We start from the raw sequence: 17,410 nt of genomic DNA on the forward strand, positions 1-17,410 counted from the left end.
TTGGGCCAAGAAACACAAACAATGGACATTAGACCAGTGGAAATCTGTCCTTTGGTCAGATGAATCCAAATGTCAGATTTTTGGTTCCAACCGCCGTGTCTTTGTGAGACGCGGAGTATGTGTGGTTCCCACCGTGAAGCATGGAGGAGGAGGTGTGAGGGTTTGGGGGTGCTTTGCTGGTGACACTGTCTGTGATTTACTTAACCAGCATGGCTACCACAGCATTCTGTAGCTGTACGCCATCACATCTGGTTTGTGCTTTGTGGGACTGTCATTTGTTTTTCAACAGGATAATGACCCAACACACCTCCAGTAAGGGCTGTTTGACCAAGAAGGAGAGTGATGGAGTGCTGCATCAGATGACCTGGCCTCCACAATCCTCCGACCTCAACCCAATTGAGATGGTTTGGGATGAATTGGACTGCAGAGTGAAGGGAAAGCAGCCAACAAGTGCATAGCATATGTGGGAACTCCTTCGAGACTGTTGGAAAAGCATTCCTCATGAAGCTGGTTGAGAGAATGCCAAGAGTGTGCAAAGCTGTCACCAAGGCAAAGGGTGGCTATTTTGAAGAATCTAAAATCTATTTTGATTTGTTGAACACTTTTTTGGTTAAGACATGATTCCATATGTGCTATTTCATAGTTTTGATGTCTTCACTATTATTCTACAATGTTGAAAATAGTAAAAAATAAAGATGGCTGGTACTGTACATCATTGGGTCAGACAGACAGGTCAAAGTGTTATACAGCAACTAGTTGAGATCAGGGGTCACCTTCTTACTAAGAGAATTTAACTGTAACAAAGTTTAACCTCTGTGTTGATGGGGGAATATACGTTTGATCTGCACAATTAAGCTTATTATAGGTTTAAATGGAACATGAACCCCATATTCATAATTCATATCATTGGTCTTCCAGTCTAATTTCAGTGTTTACATTTAAATGTTAGTAGGCTACTGTCCTGTGCTTTGATATTTTTGCTGTCTTTTAATTTAATGTTAACCTATTTATCTACTGAGCTAGTAGTACTTATTTATGTTGTATTTACAGGTAACTGCCAAAATAAAGGATACACCAACATAAAGTGTCTTAATAGGGCGTTGGGCAACCACGAGGTGCCAGAACAGCTTCAATGCACTTTGGCATAGATTCTACAAGTGTCTGGAACTCTATTGGAGTGATTTGACACCATTCTTCTACAATAAATTCCATAATTTGGTGTTTTGTTGATGCTGATGGAAAACGCTGTCTCATGCGCCACTCCAGAATGTCCTATAAGTGTTCAATTGGTTTAAGTCCTGGTGACTGAGACGGCCATGGCGTATCATGAATCATCAGCAAGTTGAGCAGTCTTTATCACTGAAGCTCCTGCCAAACGTGCCCCAACAATCACCCCTGTTTCAAAGTCACTGTCTTAGTCTACATGACTATTGCCCCGTAGCACTCACATTTGCAGCCATGAAAGGCTTTGAAAGGCTGGTCATGGCTCACATCAACACCATCAGACACCCTGGACACACTCCAATTCTCATACCGCCCCACAAGATCTAGAGATGATGCGATCTCTATTGCACCACACTGCCCTCTCTCACCTGGACAAGAGGAACACCTATGTGAGAATGATGTTCATTGACTACAGCTCAGCATTCAACACCATAGTGACCTCCGAGCTCATCAATAAGCTCAGGACCCTAAGACTGAACACCTCTCTCTACAACTTGACCCTGGACTTCCTGATGGGCAGCCACCAGGTGGTGAGTGTAGGCAACAACACATCCGCCAAGCTGACCCTCAACACAGGGGCCCCTCAGGGGTGTGTACTTAGTCCCCTCCTGTACTCCCTGTTCACCCACGACTGCGGGGCAGCACATGACTCAAACACCATCATTAAGTTTGGTGGTAGGCCTGATCACCAATGATAATGAGACAACCAATGGCAGGGTTTCCCAAACTCGGTCCTTGGGACCACCACATTTAGGTTTTTGCTCTAGCATTACACAGCTGATTAAAATAATCAACTAATCATAAAGCTTTGATAATTTGAATCAGTTGTGTAGTGTTAAGGCAAACACCAAAACATGCACCCTTTGGGGTTCCAAGGACTGAGTTTGGGAAACGCTGGCCTATAGGGAGAAGGTCAGTGACCTGGTGGTGCCATGACAACAACCTCTCTCTTAACGTCAGCAAGACAAAGGACCTGATCTTTAACTACAGGAAACAGAGGGCCGAGCATGCCCCCATCCACTTCGACGGGGATGTAGTGGAGCGGGTCAAGAGCTTCAAGTTCCGCTGTGTCCATATCACTAAGGAATTAACATGGTCCACACACACCAACACAGTCGTGAAGAAGGCATGACGACACCTCTTCCCCCTCAGTAGGCTGAAAGGTTTGGCATGGGCCCTCAGATATTTTATCTCTTCTTCTAACCATGGTAGCCAAAATAATGGGCAACTGGGCATGCCCAGCATTTTTATACATGACCCTAAGCATGATGGCGACCATGAACCACCTGTGTGGAAGCACCTGCTTTCAATATACTTTGTATTCTCATTTACTCAAGTGTTTCCTTTATTTTGGCAGTCATGTATATATGCCAAACGTAAACATATCACTGTCCGTCCAATCAGAGAGGAAGAGGTGAAGCAAGAGGGTTTACTTCGCACAAAATCTGTCCAGGAAAATAAGACCATGAAGTGAGGAATTTTTGTATTGGGGTCAGTAAGTGTAGAATTTGGTCAACAGCAAAAATGTATTGCTAATTTGCTACATGAGGCTTATTTGATTGAATAGAAGTTTTGTAATAGTTAGATTGTTACAAATGCACTGATAAGTGGACACACCTGGGGCATTTCGGCAACTTAGAAAAAAACGACTTTATATCGGTCCCAATTGATCTCGCCTCCTCTGTCCTCCTTAACTGGCTACCCAAACTCTTTGCTCCGGCCAAATGCTACACTACACCCACGCAATGGGCGGATTCGATTATGCTGAGCCGGGGGGCACCAGTTGTGAATTCATCTCTCAGAGCAGTCATCCCTCAGGGTCTCTATGTTGCCATCTACTGATATGTCATATCTCAGTGCAGTGCATCTCTCAGGAAAGTGGGGGTGTCGAGGTGTGGGTGTTTGAAAAGGAACCATATAAGGAGAAGTGGGGGTTTCTAAAGGAGTCTTTTAACACTAGACGTGCTGGAATTCCATAACTACTAGAACAGCCATGACTTGATATTTACATTTCAAATATTCAATAATACATCTATTACAAAAAAAGTATTTTAGTCAGAGTACAGTTTAACTGCAGTACAATGCAGTATAACTGCAGTACAATGCAGTGTAACTGCAGTTAAAGTGCAATCTATCTGCAGTATGCTCCAATACTGTGTCTAAAATAACACCGTTTTTTTTACTACAGTAATTTTGCAGTGTAACTGCTGTTACAGTGCAGTATAACTGAACTTCAACTGCAGTACACTGCAGTTATTCTGCAATTACTGCCTCCAAAATACGACTGCAGCTACTGCCCTTCTACTGCAGTTTCAAAACGGCAAACTTTTTTGTAAGGGATTGTAAAATGAATGCATTTTTTATAAATTAAGGTATCTAACGTTAGCTGCCATTTACATTGACAAAAACCGTAACATTACATACGTGGCTACCAGTAGGTAACGTTCAAAGACAGATCATAGTGAGTGAATATACATATTTTTGTTGCGTAACTGATTTTCCTTACTGTCATCTCTGCAGACCATGACTTACGTCCGATAACCAAAACGACGCCTTGAGTGGCACCTTTCAAAACCCCCACTTCTCCTTATATGGTTCCTTTCGAAACGTCTACTCCTTTCGAAACACTCACTTTTCCTGATAGATGCACTGCACCGAGAGAAGACATATCAGAACGTGGATGATTGCTCTGAGAGACGATGTCGCAGCTGGAGCCCTCTCACTTGAACAGGCAAACGTGGTAAGAGAGGAGTGCCCTTTTCAAAATGAAAAGTAATCCGCCCCGCTCGGTAATGTTGTCAACAAGGCAGTGCATCATCCAGAAACATACAACAATTATTTTCCATTAATATATATATATGTTTTAATTGTCCAACTAGTTTTCATTGGGAAGGCAGATAAAGTGTTTATATCAAAAACAATCCGTTTTTCATGTGAAAACAGAATCCTACTCATTACTCCACATGATAATTACGTCACTTTTGTTTTGAGCTGACTTTGCTGTGGGCTTTAAGAGCCAACTCGTGCTTGATCCGAAATGTGGTCGGAGGCGCCGTATGGATGGTGTGATGCAATTGCTAAGCCTCTGGAGGTCCTCAGTCTGGACGAGAATGAAAACGCCTACAGTGGGCGACATCATTAGCACTCCACCCACAAGTCCAGTATAATGTTGGAGGAAATACTTTCCTAGCATGAGGAACGTGCTTGTTGGCCAGTTAGCTAATATTAAGTAGTTATGCTAACACAGTTGCAATCCCTTTTGCGTTGCTTGCTAGCTTGCTACAGAGGTTAGCTACTGCCATCAGTTGTTGTTTTATCATATTTAGCCTATTCCACAGTTTGTAGAATGCATACTGGCATTTGAATATAGTTTGGGGAAAGGGAATCCCGGACACACTGTTGACAAGGTAGACACATTTTAATTTAGGTGTAGATGCATGACGTGTTCAGAATTCCATGATCAGAAGAACTCTATGATCAGATTAATTAAACTGCATGAACTACCAAGTCTAGACACGGCTTTAGAAGTAGTTTTCACAAACAAACTTCATATGTTTGAACTCCGAATCAAATATACTTCCCCAAAATAACATGGTCTCTGTGGTAGAACATTTATTTCGATTGGCGATTTTCTGAATTAATTAGAGTGCCATTTAGATAGCCTAATTTCAGATGTGTCCATGTAAACAGGATTATTAGGTACATCGTTCTTCTTGCAAAGCATGTAAACGTTTTAATCAAACTATTATATTAATCTGAATATCCACAATAATCGCATTATTATGTGCACGTAACCTTACTCAGTGAGGGGATTCGATTAATCTGGCCCGGCTAGGCCTTTCGAGTGGCGCAGTGGTCTAAGGCACTGCATCGCAGTTGCTAGCTGTGCCACTAGAAATCGTGGCTCGCGACCGGGAGACCCATGGGGCAGCGCACAATTGGCACAGCGTCGTCCGGGATAGGGGAGGGTTTGGCCGGCAGGAATGTCCTTGTCCCATCGAGCTCTAGCGACTCCCGTGGTGGGCCAGGCGCATGCACGCTGACACGGTCGCCAGGTGTATGGTGTTTCCTCCGACACATTGGTGTGGCTGGCTTCCTGGTTAAGCGGGCATTGTGTCAAGAAGCAGTGCGGCTTGGTTGGGTCGTGTTTCTGCTTAATCTGCCTACTGCTATAATCAGTTTAATATTGAATTATTACTTCGTATGTAAACGGTACTTGAGTCTGGAACTGAGTACCTCCCCAACGATTTCAAGAATGGAATTTTTATGCTATCTAGACCAGTGGTTCCCAAATTTTTTATAGTCCCATACCCCTTGAAACATTCAACCTCCAGCTGCGTACCCCCTCTAGCACCAGGGTCAGCGTACTCTCAAATGTAGTTTTTTGCCATCATTGTAAGCCTGCCACACACACACACACACTATGCATTTATTAAACATAAGAATGATTGTGAGTTTTTGTCACAACCCGGCTCGTGGGAAGTGGAAAAATAGCTATTTTCGGACCAGGGCACAAATAATAATAAAATGATAATCAATAATGTTGCTCTTTATTTAGTCATGTTACATATAAAACCTTATTTGTTAATCAAAAATTGTGAATAACTCACCACAGGTTAATGAGAAGGGTGTGCTTGAAAGGATGCACATAACTCTGCAATGTTGGGTTGTATTGGAGAGAGTCTCAGTCTTAAATCATTTCCCACACACAGTCTGTCCCTGTATTTAGTGTTCATGCTAGTGAGGGCCGAGAATCCACTCTCACATAGGTAGTGGTTGCAAAGGGCATCAGTGTCTTAACAGTGCGATTTTCCAAGGCAGGATACTCTGAGCGCAGCCCAATCCAGAAATCTGACAGTGGCTTGATTAAATTCAATTTTCACAGTACCGCTTGTTGCAATTCCGATGAGGCTCTCTTGTTCAGATATCGGTAAGTGGAATGGAGGCAGGGCATGAAAGGGATAACGAATCCAGTTGATTGTGTCATCCATTTCGGGAAAGTACCTACGTAATTGCGCACCCAACTCACTCAGGTGCTTCGCTATATCACATTTGACATTGTCTGTAAGCTTGAGTTCATTTGCACACAAAAACTCATACAATGATGGAAAGAGCTGTGTGTTAATGCAGACAGAGAAGAGCTCCAACTTCTTAATCATAGCCTCAATTTTGTCCCACACATTGAATATAGTTGCAGAGAGTCCCTGTAATCCTAGATTCAGATCATTCAGGTGAGAAAAACATCAGCCAGATAGGCCAGTCGTGTGAGAAACTCGTCATCATGCAAGCGGTCAGACAAGTGAAAATTATGGTCAGTAAAGAAAACTTTAAGCTCCTCTCTCAAAAAAAAAAAACATGTCAATACTGCACACTTCTGTATGTTGTAAAATCGTTACATGGTCGCTGCCCATATCATTGCATAGTGCAGAAAATACACCAGGGGCCTTGCTTTAACAAAGTTAACCATTTTCACCGTAGTGTCCAAAACATATTTCAAGCTGTCAGGCATTCCTTTGGTAGCAAGAGCCTCTCGGTGGATGCTGCAGTGTACCCAAGTGGCGTCGGAATGCACGTGCATTACCACTCCACTACTGTATGTCTCCCTGTCATGGCTTTTGCGCCATCAGTACAGACACCAACATGAGCATTAGCTACGTTTGGCTACATATGGACCGTTAGTGGAATTCCCTTGAGAGAGTAATGGTTAATGTGATTGGATGTTAATTATTTGACAAGGCCACCTGTATTTTACATTGTGTTTTATTTTGCTGAACACTAGATGGTTTAATTTTATTTTGAGCAGTGAAACGAGGCTACTTAGGCGAGAGAGAAAAACTCACCCAAATGTATAGCCCCATTGGAAAATATAAATGGACTGTTTGAAAATGTGAAGAAAAAAAATTGAATCACATTTTTATTTGGCTACCCCAGACGGTATTGTGCTTTGGTTGGGCCAGAGCCAGAACACACGTGGGTAAAGCAGCTTTTGAAAAATCTTCATTAGATTTTATACTGATTGGTTAGAGATTATTTTGTCAAGAAGGGATACATACAGCGTCTGTAAAAATTTACTTTTCGTAGCAGGTTTAGGATAACTTACGCAAAAGGTTAGGCTGCTTAGGTTAATGTTAGGAAAAGGGTTTGGGTTAGCTATTTTTATTTGTTTATCAACTTTTGATGTCAATTTGACAAAAGCGGTATCCCGTCTAGACATGTCCTCAGCTTTTGGGCAAAATCGACGCGCTTGAGCAAAAGGGAACGCGCAAGGAAGTGACGTTGGAAAGGGAAGGTACCCAAATCCAGGACATCCATGCTTGATCGAAAAACAACAAAAACGTTTTTTTTTTGACTTATTGTGGGTAATTTGAAATTCAGTCGACTAATTGCAGCACTAGATTATTTGTGAGACCAACGTGGAGGGGGAAGACTGCTGACTTTCAGGGTAACAGTACACGTTTTCAGTGTCTATCTAGTTATATCAATAGCTAGCTAGCTAAGTTAGCTAACTGCACACACGTGTGAATCGGTGCCTCAGATCATAGCACTAGACTGGTAAAGGTAATATGTTCTGCCTAGGACTGACACATTTTGATTAACTTTACATTCACATTATGTCATTATAATGTTATATTTAGCTGTAGCAGACATGTACAACTAGCTAGCTATGGGATCATTTGTTGTGTGTGTTGCATAGGGACGTGTATCGCAGCCTACCAGTCACCATGGCAGAGGATACGTTGATGTTGAACCTCTCGTCTAACTCAGCTCCAGCATTTCACTCGAAGAGTTATCGGAGACCAACGTCTCAGGAGAAATGGGCTTTGGTAGGTAAACCCGGGTCATAACAATGTCACGAGTTTTGTTAGATCTTTGCTAAGTACCTCAACTCCACGGTGATTTTATTCACGGAGTTGAGTACAAACTATAGTTTTTTTTAAAGAATCCCCGACTCGCTATGCAGTTGCTCTTACAGTGTACCTATGTTTTCCTCTGTGCCTTTATTTGTTTTCTGAAATCATACTTTTTTGAATAAAACGTGAATCAAAACCACCACCGACTGTTTACTTGTTGAGATTAAATTGGCACATGCTTGAACGTTCCCGCTGAGGAAACAGTCGGTGGTTGTATTTGATTAAGGTTTATTATAAAGTATGCTTTCAGCAAACGATGGCTTTCAGCAACAGAGGACAAACATAAGAACACGATAAGGGTTTACATTTTGAAAATATCGGCTGCATAGCGAGTCAGTAAAAAAATAATATATAACTAGCCTGCTCTCAACTCCATGGATGAAATCATTGTGGAGTTGAGGTACTTGGGAAAGCGGGATAACTAGTCAGTTGTAAAACTGAATTCCTTAAACTGAAATGTGTCTACTACATTTAACCAAACCCCTCTGAATCTGGTAAGGTTGACCAATCATTGTCAGCACATGTACCTTGCAAACTACCTTACTACTTTTGTTACCTTGTTCTCAGTTCATCTCTGAATAGATATTACAGGTTTTTGTTTTAATTTCCAGAAAAAAGCACAGAAACGAAAATACTCAGGAATACAGGAAGGGTTACCTAATAAACAAGGGTTCAATGGGCCTAAGACCAAGGACCAACAGCCCCCTGAGGACAAGGAAGAAGAGGATGTACCAACCCATAAAAGCCCTGTCCGAAAGCCAGCACCAAAGGTTGCAGCCAAAGCCTTGTCCCCTGAGACCCCAAAACCTGCCCAGAGATTCAAAGCCCAGCCAAAAATGACTCCAAAAAGTAAACATGTAGGGGAACACAAAGGAGGAGAGGACAGTGTGTTCATAAAGACTTCGTCCCTCTTTAGAAATAACCCAGATATCCCAGAAGTTCACAGGTAAGTTCTTTCAATGACGATGGGAGGGTGTTGAGTTGGTAATGTTGCACCTGGCTGTTGACCTATGTGGTTTCGATCTTGAATCAAGCCTTTATTCAAATAGTCTATTTTCTCTACACCACTAATGGTTTGCTGAAAACATGTCTAAGGTCCAAGACTTACTACAAATACAATTATTGATCATGATAGTAGTACAGTCTAAGAAAAAACAGGCTTGGATGGAGGGTTAGAGGGTTTGTTACTCCTGTTTAGTGAAATGTTTGGTTAGTAGTAACCCCTCCACTGGCTGTGACTGCAGGCCTGCTGTGACCCAGCTGAAGGAGAAAGTCTTCACCAGCGACTCATTTGCAGAGCTGGACCTTCACCCCCACCTGGTGAGCACCTAAACTAGGGATGTGACAAATGGAAAACGTGAATTCATAATGCAGAATATGGTCCTATTGCGTATGACCTCTAGGGTGCAATGAAATTCTATCTACCGCAGTCATAGGCTGAATCATAAATCAAACGCTTGGCCCCTAAGCCCTTTATTGAGTGGCCTCTTGCTGTTGTGTTCGATAGTGAACACTCGAGTCTGAAATTATTTTGGCCAAAATGAACATTAAGACGATGCATGCTCGACGTCCTAACTGCCACTTATCAATATTTCAAAATCTGTTTGCGAGCATTGTTTCAACTGTTTTCATTCGCTATTTAAACACGGGCACTGGAACAGACACATACTCTGATAGGCATTGAGAAAGTTGTAAAAACGTCATCTTACTCCTGCACAAAATATGTGCACGTGTATCGGTCTCCAGGGATTTCAACTGTTTTGTGTGTGTATTTATATATATATGTGTGTGTGTGTGTATATATATATATATGTATATATGTGTGTGTGTGTGTGTAGATATACAGTGGGGAGAACAAGTATTTGATACACTGCCGATTTTGCAGGTTTTCCTACTTACAAAGCATGTAGAGGTCTGTAATTTTTATCATAGGTACACTTCAACTATGAGAGACGGAATCTAAAACAAAAATCCAGAAAATCACATTGTATGATTTTTAAGTAATTAATTTGCATTTTATTGCATGACATAAGTATTTGATACATCAGAAAAGCAGAACTTAATATTTGGTACAGAAACCTTTGTTTGCAATTACAGAGATCATACGTTTCCTGTAGTTCTTGACTAGGTTTGCACACACTGCAGCAGGGATTTTGGCCCACTCCTCCCTACAGATCTTCTCCAGATCCTTCAGGTTTCGGGGCTGTCGCTGGGCAATACGGAGTTTCAGCTCCCTCCAAAGATTTTCTATTGGGTTCAGGTCTGGAGACTGGCTAGGCCACTCCAGGACCTTGAGATGCTTCTTACGGAGCCACTCCTTAGTTGCCATGGCTGTGTGCTTTGTGTCGTTGTCATGCTGGAAGACCCAGCCACGACCCATCTTCAATGCTCTTACTGAGGGAAGGAGGTTGTTGGCCAAGATCTCGCGATACATGGCCCCATCCATCCTCCCCTCAATACGGTGCAGTCGTCCTGTCCCCTTTGCAGAAAAGCATCCCCAAAGAATGATGTTTCCACCTCCATGCTTCACGGTTGGGATGGTGTTCTTGGGGTTGTACTCATACTTCTTCTTCCTCCAAACACGGCGAGTGGAGTTAGACCAAAAAGCTCTATTTTTGTCTCATCAGACCACATGACCTTCTCCCATTCCTCCTCTGGATCATCCAGATGGTCATTGGCAAACTTCAGACAGGCCTGGACATGCACTGGCTTAAGCAGGGGGACCTTGCGTGCGCTGCAGGATTTTAATCCATGACGGCGTAGTGTGTTACTAATGGTTTTCTTTGAGACTGTGGTCCCAGCTCTCTTCAGGTCATTGACCAGGTCCTGCCGTGTAGTTCTGGGCTGATCCCTCACCTTCCTCATGATCATTGATGCCCCACGAGGTGAAATCTTGCATGGAGCCCCAGACCGAGGGTGATTGACCGTCATCTTGAACTTCTTCCATTTTCTAATAATTGCGCCAACAGTTGTTTCCTTCTCACCAAGCTGCTTGCCTATTGTCCTGTAGCCCATCCCAGCCTTGTGCAGGTCTACAATTTTATCCCTGATGTCCTTACACAGCTCTCTGGTCTTGGCCATTGTGGAGAGGTTGGAATCTGTTTGATTGAGTGTGTGGACAGGTGTCTTTTATACAGGTAACGAGTTCAAACAGGTGCAGTTAATACAGGTAATGAGTGGAGAACAGGAGGGCTTCTTAAAGAAAAACTAACAGGTCTGTGAGAGCCGGAATTCTTACTGGTTGGTAGGTGATCAAATACTTATGTCATGCAATAAAATGCAAATTAATTATTTAAAAATCATACAATGTGATTTTCTGGATTTTTGTTTTAGATTCCGTCTCTCACAGTTGAAGTGTACCTATGATAAAAAATTACAGACCTCTACATGCTTTGTAAGTAGGAAAACCTGCAAAATCGGCAGTGTATCAAATACTTGTTCTCCCCACTGTATATGTGTGTGTGTATATATATGTGTTTGTGTGTGTGTGTGTGTATATATATATATATATATATATGTGTGTATGTGTGTGTGTATGTATATATATCTATATATACACATACACACACATATATATATATATATATACACACACACACACACACACACACAGAGACAGACAGACACTTACTCATTCAAGGGCTTATCTTTATTTTTGCCATTTTCTACATTGTAGAAAAATAGTGAAGACAACAATTATGAAATAACATTTACATTTAAGTCATTTAGCAGACGCTCTTATCCAGAGCGACTTACAAATTGGTGCATTCACCTTATGATATATGGAATCATGTAGTAACCCAAAAAGTGTTAAACCAAAATGTTTTATTTTTGAGATTCTTCAAAGTAGCTACCCTTTGCCTTGGTGACAACTTTACACACTCTTGGCATTCTCTCAACCAGCTTCATGAGGAATGCTTTTCAAACAGTCTTGAAGGAGTTCCCACATATGCTGAGCACTTGTTGGCTGCTTTTCTTTCACTCTGCAGTCCAACTCATCCCAAACCATCTCAATTGGGTTGAGGTCAGGTGATTGTGGAGGCCAGGTCATATGATACAGTACTCCATCATTCTCCTTCTTGGTCAAATAGTCCTTACACAGTCTGAAGGAGTGTTGGTTCATTTTCCTGTTGAATAACAAATGATAGACCCATTAAACGCAAACCAGATATGTTGGCGTGTCGCTGCAGAATGTTGTGGTAGCCATGCTGATTAAGTGTGCCTTGAATTCTAAATATATCACTGAGCGTGTCACCAGCAAAGACCACCTCAATGCTTCACGTTGGGAACCACACATGCGGAGATCATCAGTTCACCTTCTCTGCTTCTCACAAAGACACGGCGGTTGGAACCAAACATTTCAAATTTGGACTCATCAGACCAAAGGACAGATTTCCACTGGTCTAATGTCCATTGCTTGTGTTTCTTTTCATAAGGAAGTCTTCTTCTTTTTTTGTGCTTTTAAGTGTTTTTTTTTTTGTTGCAGCTTTTCACCATGAAGGCCTGATTCACGCAGTGTCCTCTGAACAGTTAATGTTGAGATGTCTCTTTGATCTCTGAAGCGTTTATTTGGTCTGCAATTTCATAGGCTCTTAACTCTAATGAACTTATCCTCTGCATCAGAATTCTGGGCCTCCTTTCTTATGGCTCCTTTCCTCCTCATTGGAGTCAGTTTCAGAATAGCACTTGGTGGTTTTTGCGACTGCACTTGAAGAAACTTGCAAAGTTATTGACATTTTCCGAATTGACTGACCATGGACTGTCGTTTGTCTTTGCTTATTTGAGCTGTTCTTGCTATAAATGACTTGGTCTTTTACCAAATAAGGCTATCTTCTGTATACCACCCCTACCTTGTGACAACACATCAAATGCATTGAGAAGGAAAGAAATTCCTCTTTAAACTTTTAACAAGGCACCTGTGAATTGAAATGCATTCCAGGTGACTACCTCATGAAGCTGGTTGAGAGAATGGGAAAGGGTGGCTACTTTGAAGATTCTGAACACTTTTTTGTTGGTTACTACATGATTCTGTGTGTTATTTCATAATTTTGATGTCTTCACTATTATTCTACAATGAAAAAATACAGAAACCCTTGAATGAGTAGGTGTGTCCAAACTTTTGACTAGTACTGTATCTTTGATTGGGACCTGTTAGTGGTTGTTTTGTGATTTAAAATTTTGTTGAAGGAAAGACATTGCTTTTCGGTTAGGGATTTTTTTCTTAACATTAGTCCCAATTTCATTTAAATGTTTTTACATTCACACTGAACCTCGACAGTAAATATTGTCTCTCGGGTTTTATTCAGTAGGGTGCACTGTAGCAAAACATTATTGCAACAGAAAACAACAAGAGTGTCTGATTGGACACGGTTCAGGTAGTCCCTCCCTGTTTTAGTGTGTTTTTCTTTCTGTTCTCATGACTTTTGAATATGACCCAGGTCATCGTAGCTGGAGTCTAGACCACGGTCGTTGTCAAGATGATAATGCTACTTTACAATGTGTCTTATAAATCAGTGGCCCTGTGAGACTTTGTTGGCTAACTGAATTGGTTCCCGCATCAGGTGGCGACGCTGACCAAAGTGCTGAATGTGACCACTATGACCAGGTAAAGCCTCCATTAGTGGTTTTCTAACTATATGTTCAAAAATGGCATCCTATTCCCTTTATAGTAGTGATGCACGATATATCGGTGAACATATCGGAATTGGCCGATTTTTAGCTAAAAATGCTAAAAACGGCGATGTTAAAAACCGATGTCAAAGCTGCCGTGCATACCTATATAATGTAGGTACATGACGTAATGACGCCACATAAAATGTTCAGCTAAACGTGAAACACTGCATTCCTAACCTAGCCCACACAATGTTTGCTGTGTGGATCGCGCAGCCAACAAGTCGAGCAGTCGTTTGAAAGAGTAAGAACATTTCAGCGAGACAACTCAAAGGCGAAATCCATTAAAGCCAAGATAATGGAATTCATTGCCCTTGACAATCGACCGTTCTCTGTCGTTGGTGATGTTGATTTTCGCAGACTGGTCGAGCACCAGTACACACTACCAAGTGCGCTATTTTTCAGATGTTGCCCTACCGGAGTTCCACAGTAATAGCGTCACTGCCATTAGCTTCACGACATGTATACTACGGAACGCCGTTTAGGTGTTTGCGTGTCAAAAAAGATAGTAGCACTGTCAAAGCTGTACAAAAAAGTCTGCAAAGACCGGCCACGAACGATGTGTTCACAATACCGCGTTGGTAATAAAGCACTCATTCAACAGTTTTAGATGAAGTTTTGTGGAAAAGGGACTGGGGCGAAATATATTTCTCCCATGGGCAAAGAAATTCTTAAGGGGTGATTGCTTTAATTAACAGTAATTTTGATCCAAATGTGCAAATTGTCTAAATAGATCATCAAGATAGGTGGATTATTTTGAATATGTTATTGGACAATAAACATATGGCTTATTAACCTATACGGTCCAAATAATGATGATCCAATCTTCTTTGAAAATATATCTAAGAATTTATCAACTACAAGCAACACTAGACTCTATTGTTATGGTGGGAGATTTTAATACGGTCTTAAATACCTCTATGGACCGGAAAGGAAATCACACTATCACCATCAGGCACTTAAGGAAATCATGAATGTCATGGATATATTGGAATTAGTGGATATATGGAGACTTAAATACCCTGACCTAGTGAGATATACATGGCGGAGGCTTAATCAAGCTAGTCGTCTTGACTACTTTCTTATGCCATTCTCTCTGGCACCAAAAGTTTAAAAAGTGTTGATAGGGGACAGAATGCAGTTGGATCATCACATATTTGGCATATCTATTACTCTTACAGAATTTCCACGTGGGCGAGGATATTTAAAAATTGGAAATTTAATCAAAGTTTACTAGATAAATTGTTTAGAATAATCAGAATAATCTTTAACTTTTTCAGACATAACATAGGTACAGCAGATCCCCTTATTGTATGGGACACTTTTAAATGTGCCTTTTAGAGGCCATGCAATTCAGTACTCATCTATAAAACAAAAGCAATTTAGATCAAAAGAGTCCATATTAACAAAGGAAATTGAAGGACTAACAGTACAGTTAGATATCAATAAAAACTGTACCGTAGAGGCCCAGAATAAGTTAGAGGAAAAACAAAAATAAATGGAGGAACTTATTCAAGAAAGATTCAGTGTAATATATTATAAAAATAAAGCGAACTGGATGGAATGTTGGGAAAAATGCACCAAATTATTTTTCAATCTTCAATATAGAAATGCTACAAACAAAATGTAAATACATTTTTATTTGTCACATACACATGGTTAGCAGACGTTAATGCGAGTGTAGCGAAATGCTTGTGCTTCTAGTTCCGACAATGCAGTAATAACCAACAAGTAATCTAACCTAACAATTCCACAACTACTACCTTATACACACAAGTGTAAAGGGATAAAGAATATGTACATAAAGATATATGAATGAGTGATGGTACAGAACGGCATAGGCAAGATGCAGTAGATGGTATAGAGTACAGTATATACATATGAGATGAGTAATGTAGGGTATATAAACATAAAGTGGCATAGTTTAAAGTGGCTAGTGATACATGTATTACATAAAGATGGCAAGATGCAGTGGATGATATACAGTACAGTATATACATATACATATGAGATGAGTAATGTAGGGTATGTAAACATTGTATTAAGTGGCATTGTTTAAAGTGGCTAGTGATACATTTTTACATAATTTCCATCAGTTCCCATTATTAAAGTGGCTGGAGTTGAGTCAGTATGTTGGCAGCGGCCACTAAATGTTAGTGGTGGCTGTTTAACAGTCTGATGGCCTTGAGATAGAAGCTGTTTTTCAGTCTCTCGGTCCCTGCTTTGATGCACCTGTACTGACCTCGCCTTCTGGATGATAGCGGGGTGAACAGGCAGTGGCTTGGGTGGTTGTTGTCCTTGATGATCTTTATGGCCTTCCTGTGACATCGGGTGGTGTAGGTGTCCTGGAGGGCAGGTAGTTTGCCCCCGGTGATACGTTGTGCAGACCTCACTACCCTCTGGAGAGCCTTACGGTTGCGGGCGGAGCAGTTGCCGTACCAGGCGGTGATACAGCCCGACAGGATGCTCTCGATTGTGCATCTGTAGAAGTTTGTGAGTGCTTTTGGTGACAAGCCGAATTTCTTCAGCCTCCTGAGGTTGAAGAGGCGCTGCTGCGCCTTCTTCACAACGCTGTCTGTGTGGGTGGACCAATTCAGTTTGTCCGTGATGTGTACACTGAGGAACTTAAAACTTTCCACCTTCTCCACTACTGTCCCGTCGATGTGGATAGGGGGGTGCTCCCTCTGCTGTTTCCTGAAGTCCACAATCATCTCCTTTGTTTTGTTGACGTTGAGTGTGAGGTTATTTTCCTGACACCACACTCCGAGAGCCCTCACCTCCTCCCTGTAGGCCGTCTCGTCGTTGTTGGTAATCAAGCCTACCACTGTAGTGTCGTCCGCAAACTTGATGATTGAGTTGGAGGCGTGCATGGCCACGCAGTCGTGGGTGAACAGGGAGTACAGGAGAGGGCTCAGAACGCACCCTTGTGGGGCCCCAGTGTTGAGGATCAGCGGGGTGGAGATGTTGTTACCTACCCTCACCACCTGGGGGCGGCCCGTCAGGAAGTCCAGGACCCAGTTGCACAGGGCGGGGTCGAGACCCAGGGTCTCGAGCTTGATGACGAGTTTGGAGGGTACTATGGTGTTAAATGCTGAGCTGTAGTCGATGAACAGCATTCTCACATAGGTATTCCTCTTGTCCAGATGGGTTAGGGCAGTGTGCAGTGTGGTTGCGATTGCGTCGTCTGTGGACCTATTGGGTCGGTAAGCAAATTGGAGTGGGTCTAGGGTGTCAGGTAGGGTGGAGGTGATATGGTCCTTGACTAGTCTCTCAAAGCACTTCATGATGACGGAAGTGAGTGCTACGGGGCGGTAGTCGTTTAGCTCAGTTACCTTAGCTTTCTTGGGAACAGGAACAATGGTGGCCCTCTTGAAGCATGTGGGAACAGCAGACTGGGATAAGGATTGATTGAATATGTCCTTAAACACACCAGCCAGCTGGTCTGCGCATGCTCTGAGGACGCGGCTGGGAATGCCGTCTGGGCCTGCAGCCTTGCGAGGGTTAACACATTTAAATGTTTTACTCACCTCGGCTGCAGTGAAGGAGAGCCCGCAGGTTTTGGTAGCGGGCCGTGTCAGTGGCACTGTATTGTCCTCAAAGCGAGC

At 42.1% G+C, this 17,410-nt stretch overlaps 1 protein-coding gene across 1 annotated transcript in view; it reads left to right on the plus strand.

Moving 5' to 3' along the window:
- The first annotated feature begins 3,845 nt into the window (after positions 1-3,845).
- ddx31 (DEAD (Asp-Glu-Ala-Asp) box polypeptide 31) overlaps positions 3,846-17,410 on the plus strand; it is a 63,911-nt gene continuing 50,346 nt past the window's right edge. Inside the window, exons 1-5 of the mRNA XM_071402337.1 lie at positions 3,846-3,964; positions 7,919-8,048; positions 8,747-9,081; positions 9,380-9,455; positions 13,697-13,740. Coding sequence (XP_071258438.1) covers positions 3,924-3,964; positions 7,919-8,048; positions 8,747-9,081; positions 9,380-9,455; positions 13,697-13,740 — 626 coding nt within the window. The 5' untranslated portion in view covers positions 3,846-3,923. The remainder of the gene's footprint in view (positions 3,965-7,918; positions 8,049-8,746; positions 9,082-9,379; positions 9,456-13,696; positions 13,741-17,410) is intronic.

Source organism: Salvelinus alpinus, chromosome 5 (genome assembly GCF_045679555.1).
Source record: "Salvelinus alpinus chromosome 5, SLU_Salpinus.1, whole genome shotgun sequence".
Classification (NCBI taxonomy): domain Eukaryota; kingdom Metazoa; phylum Chordata; class Actinopteri; order Salmoniformes; family Salmonidae; genus Salvelinus; species Salvelinus alpinus.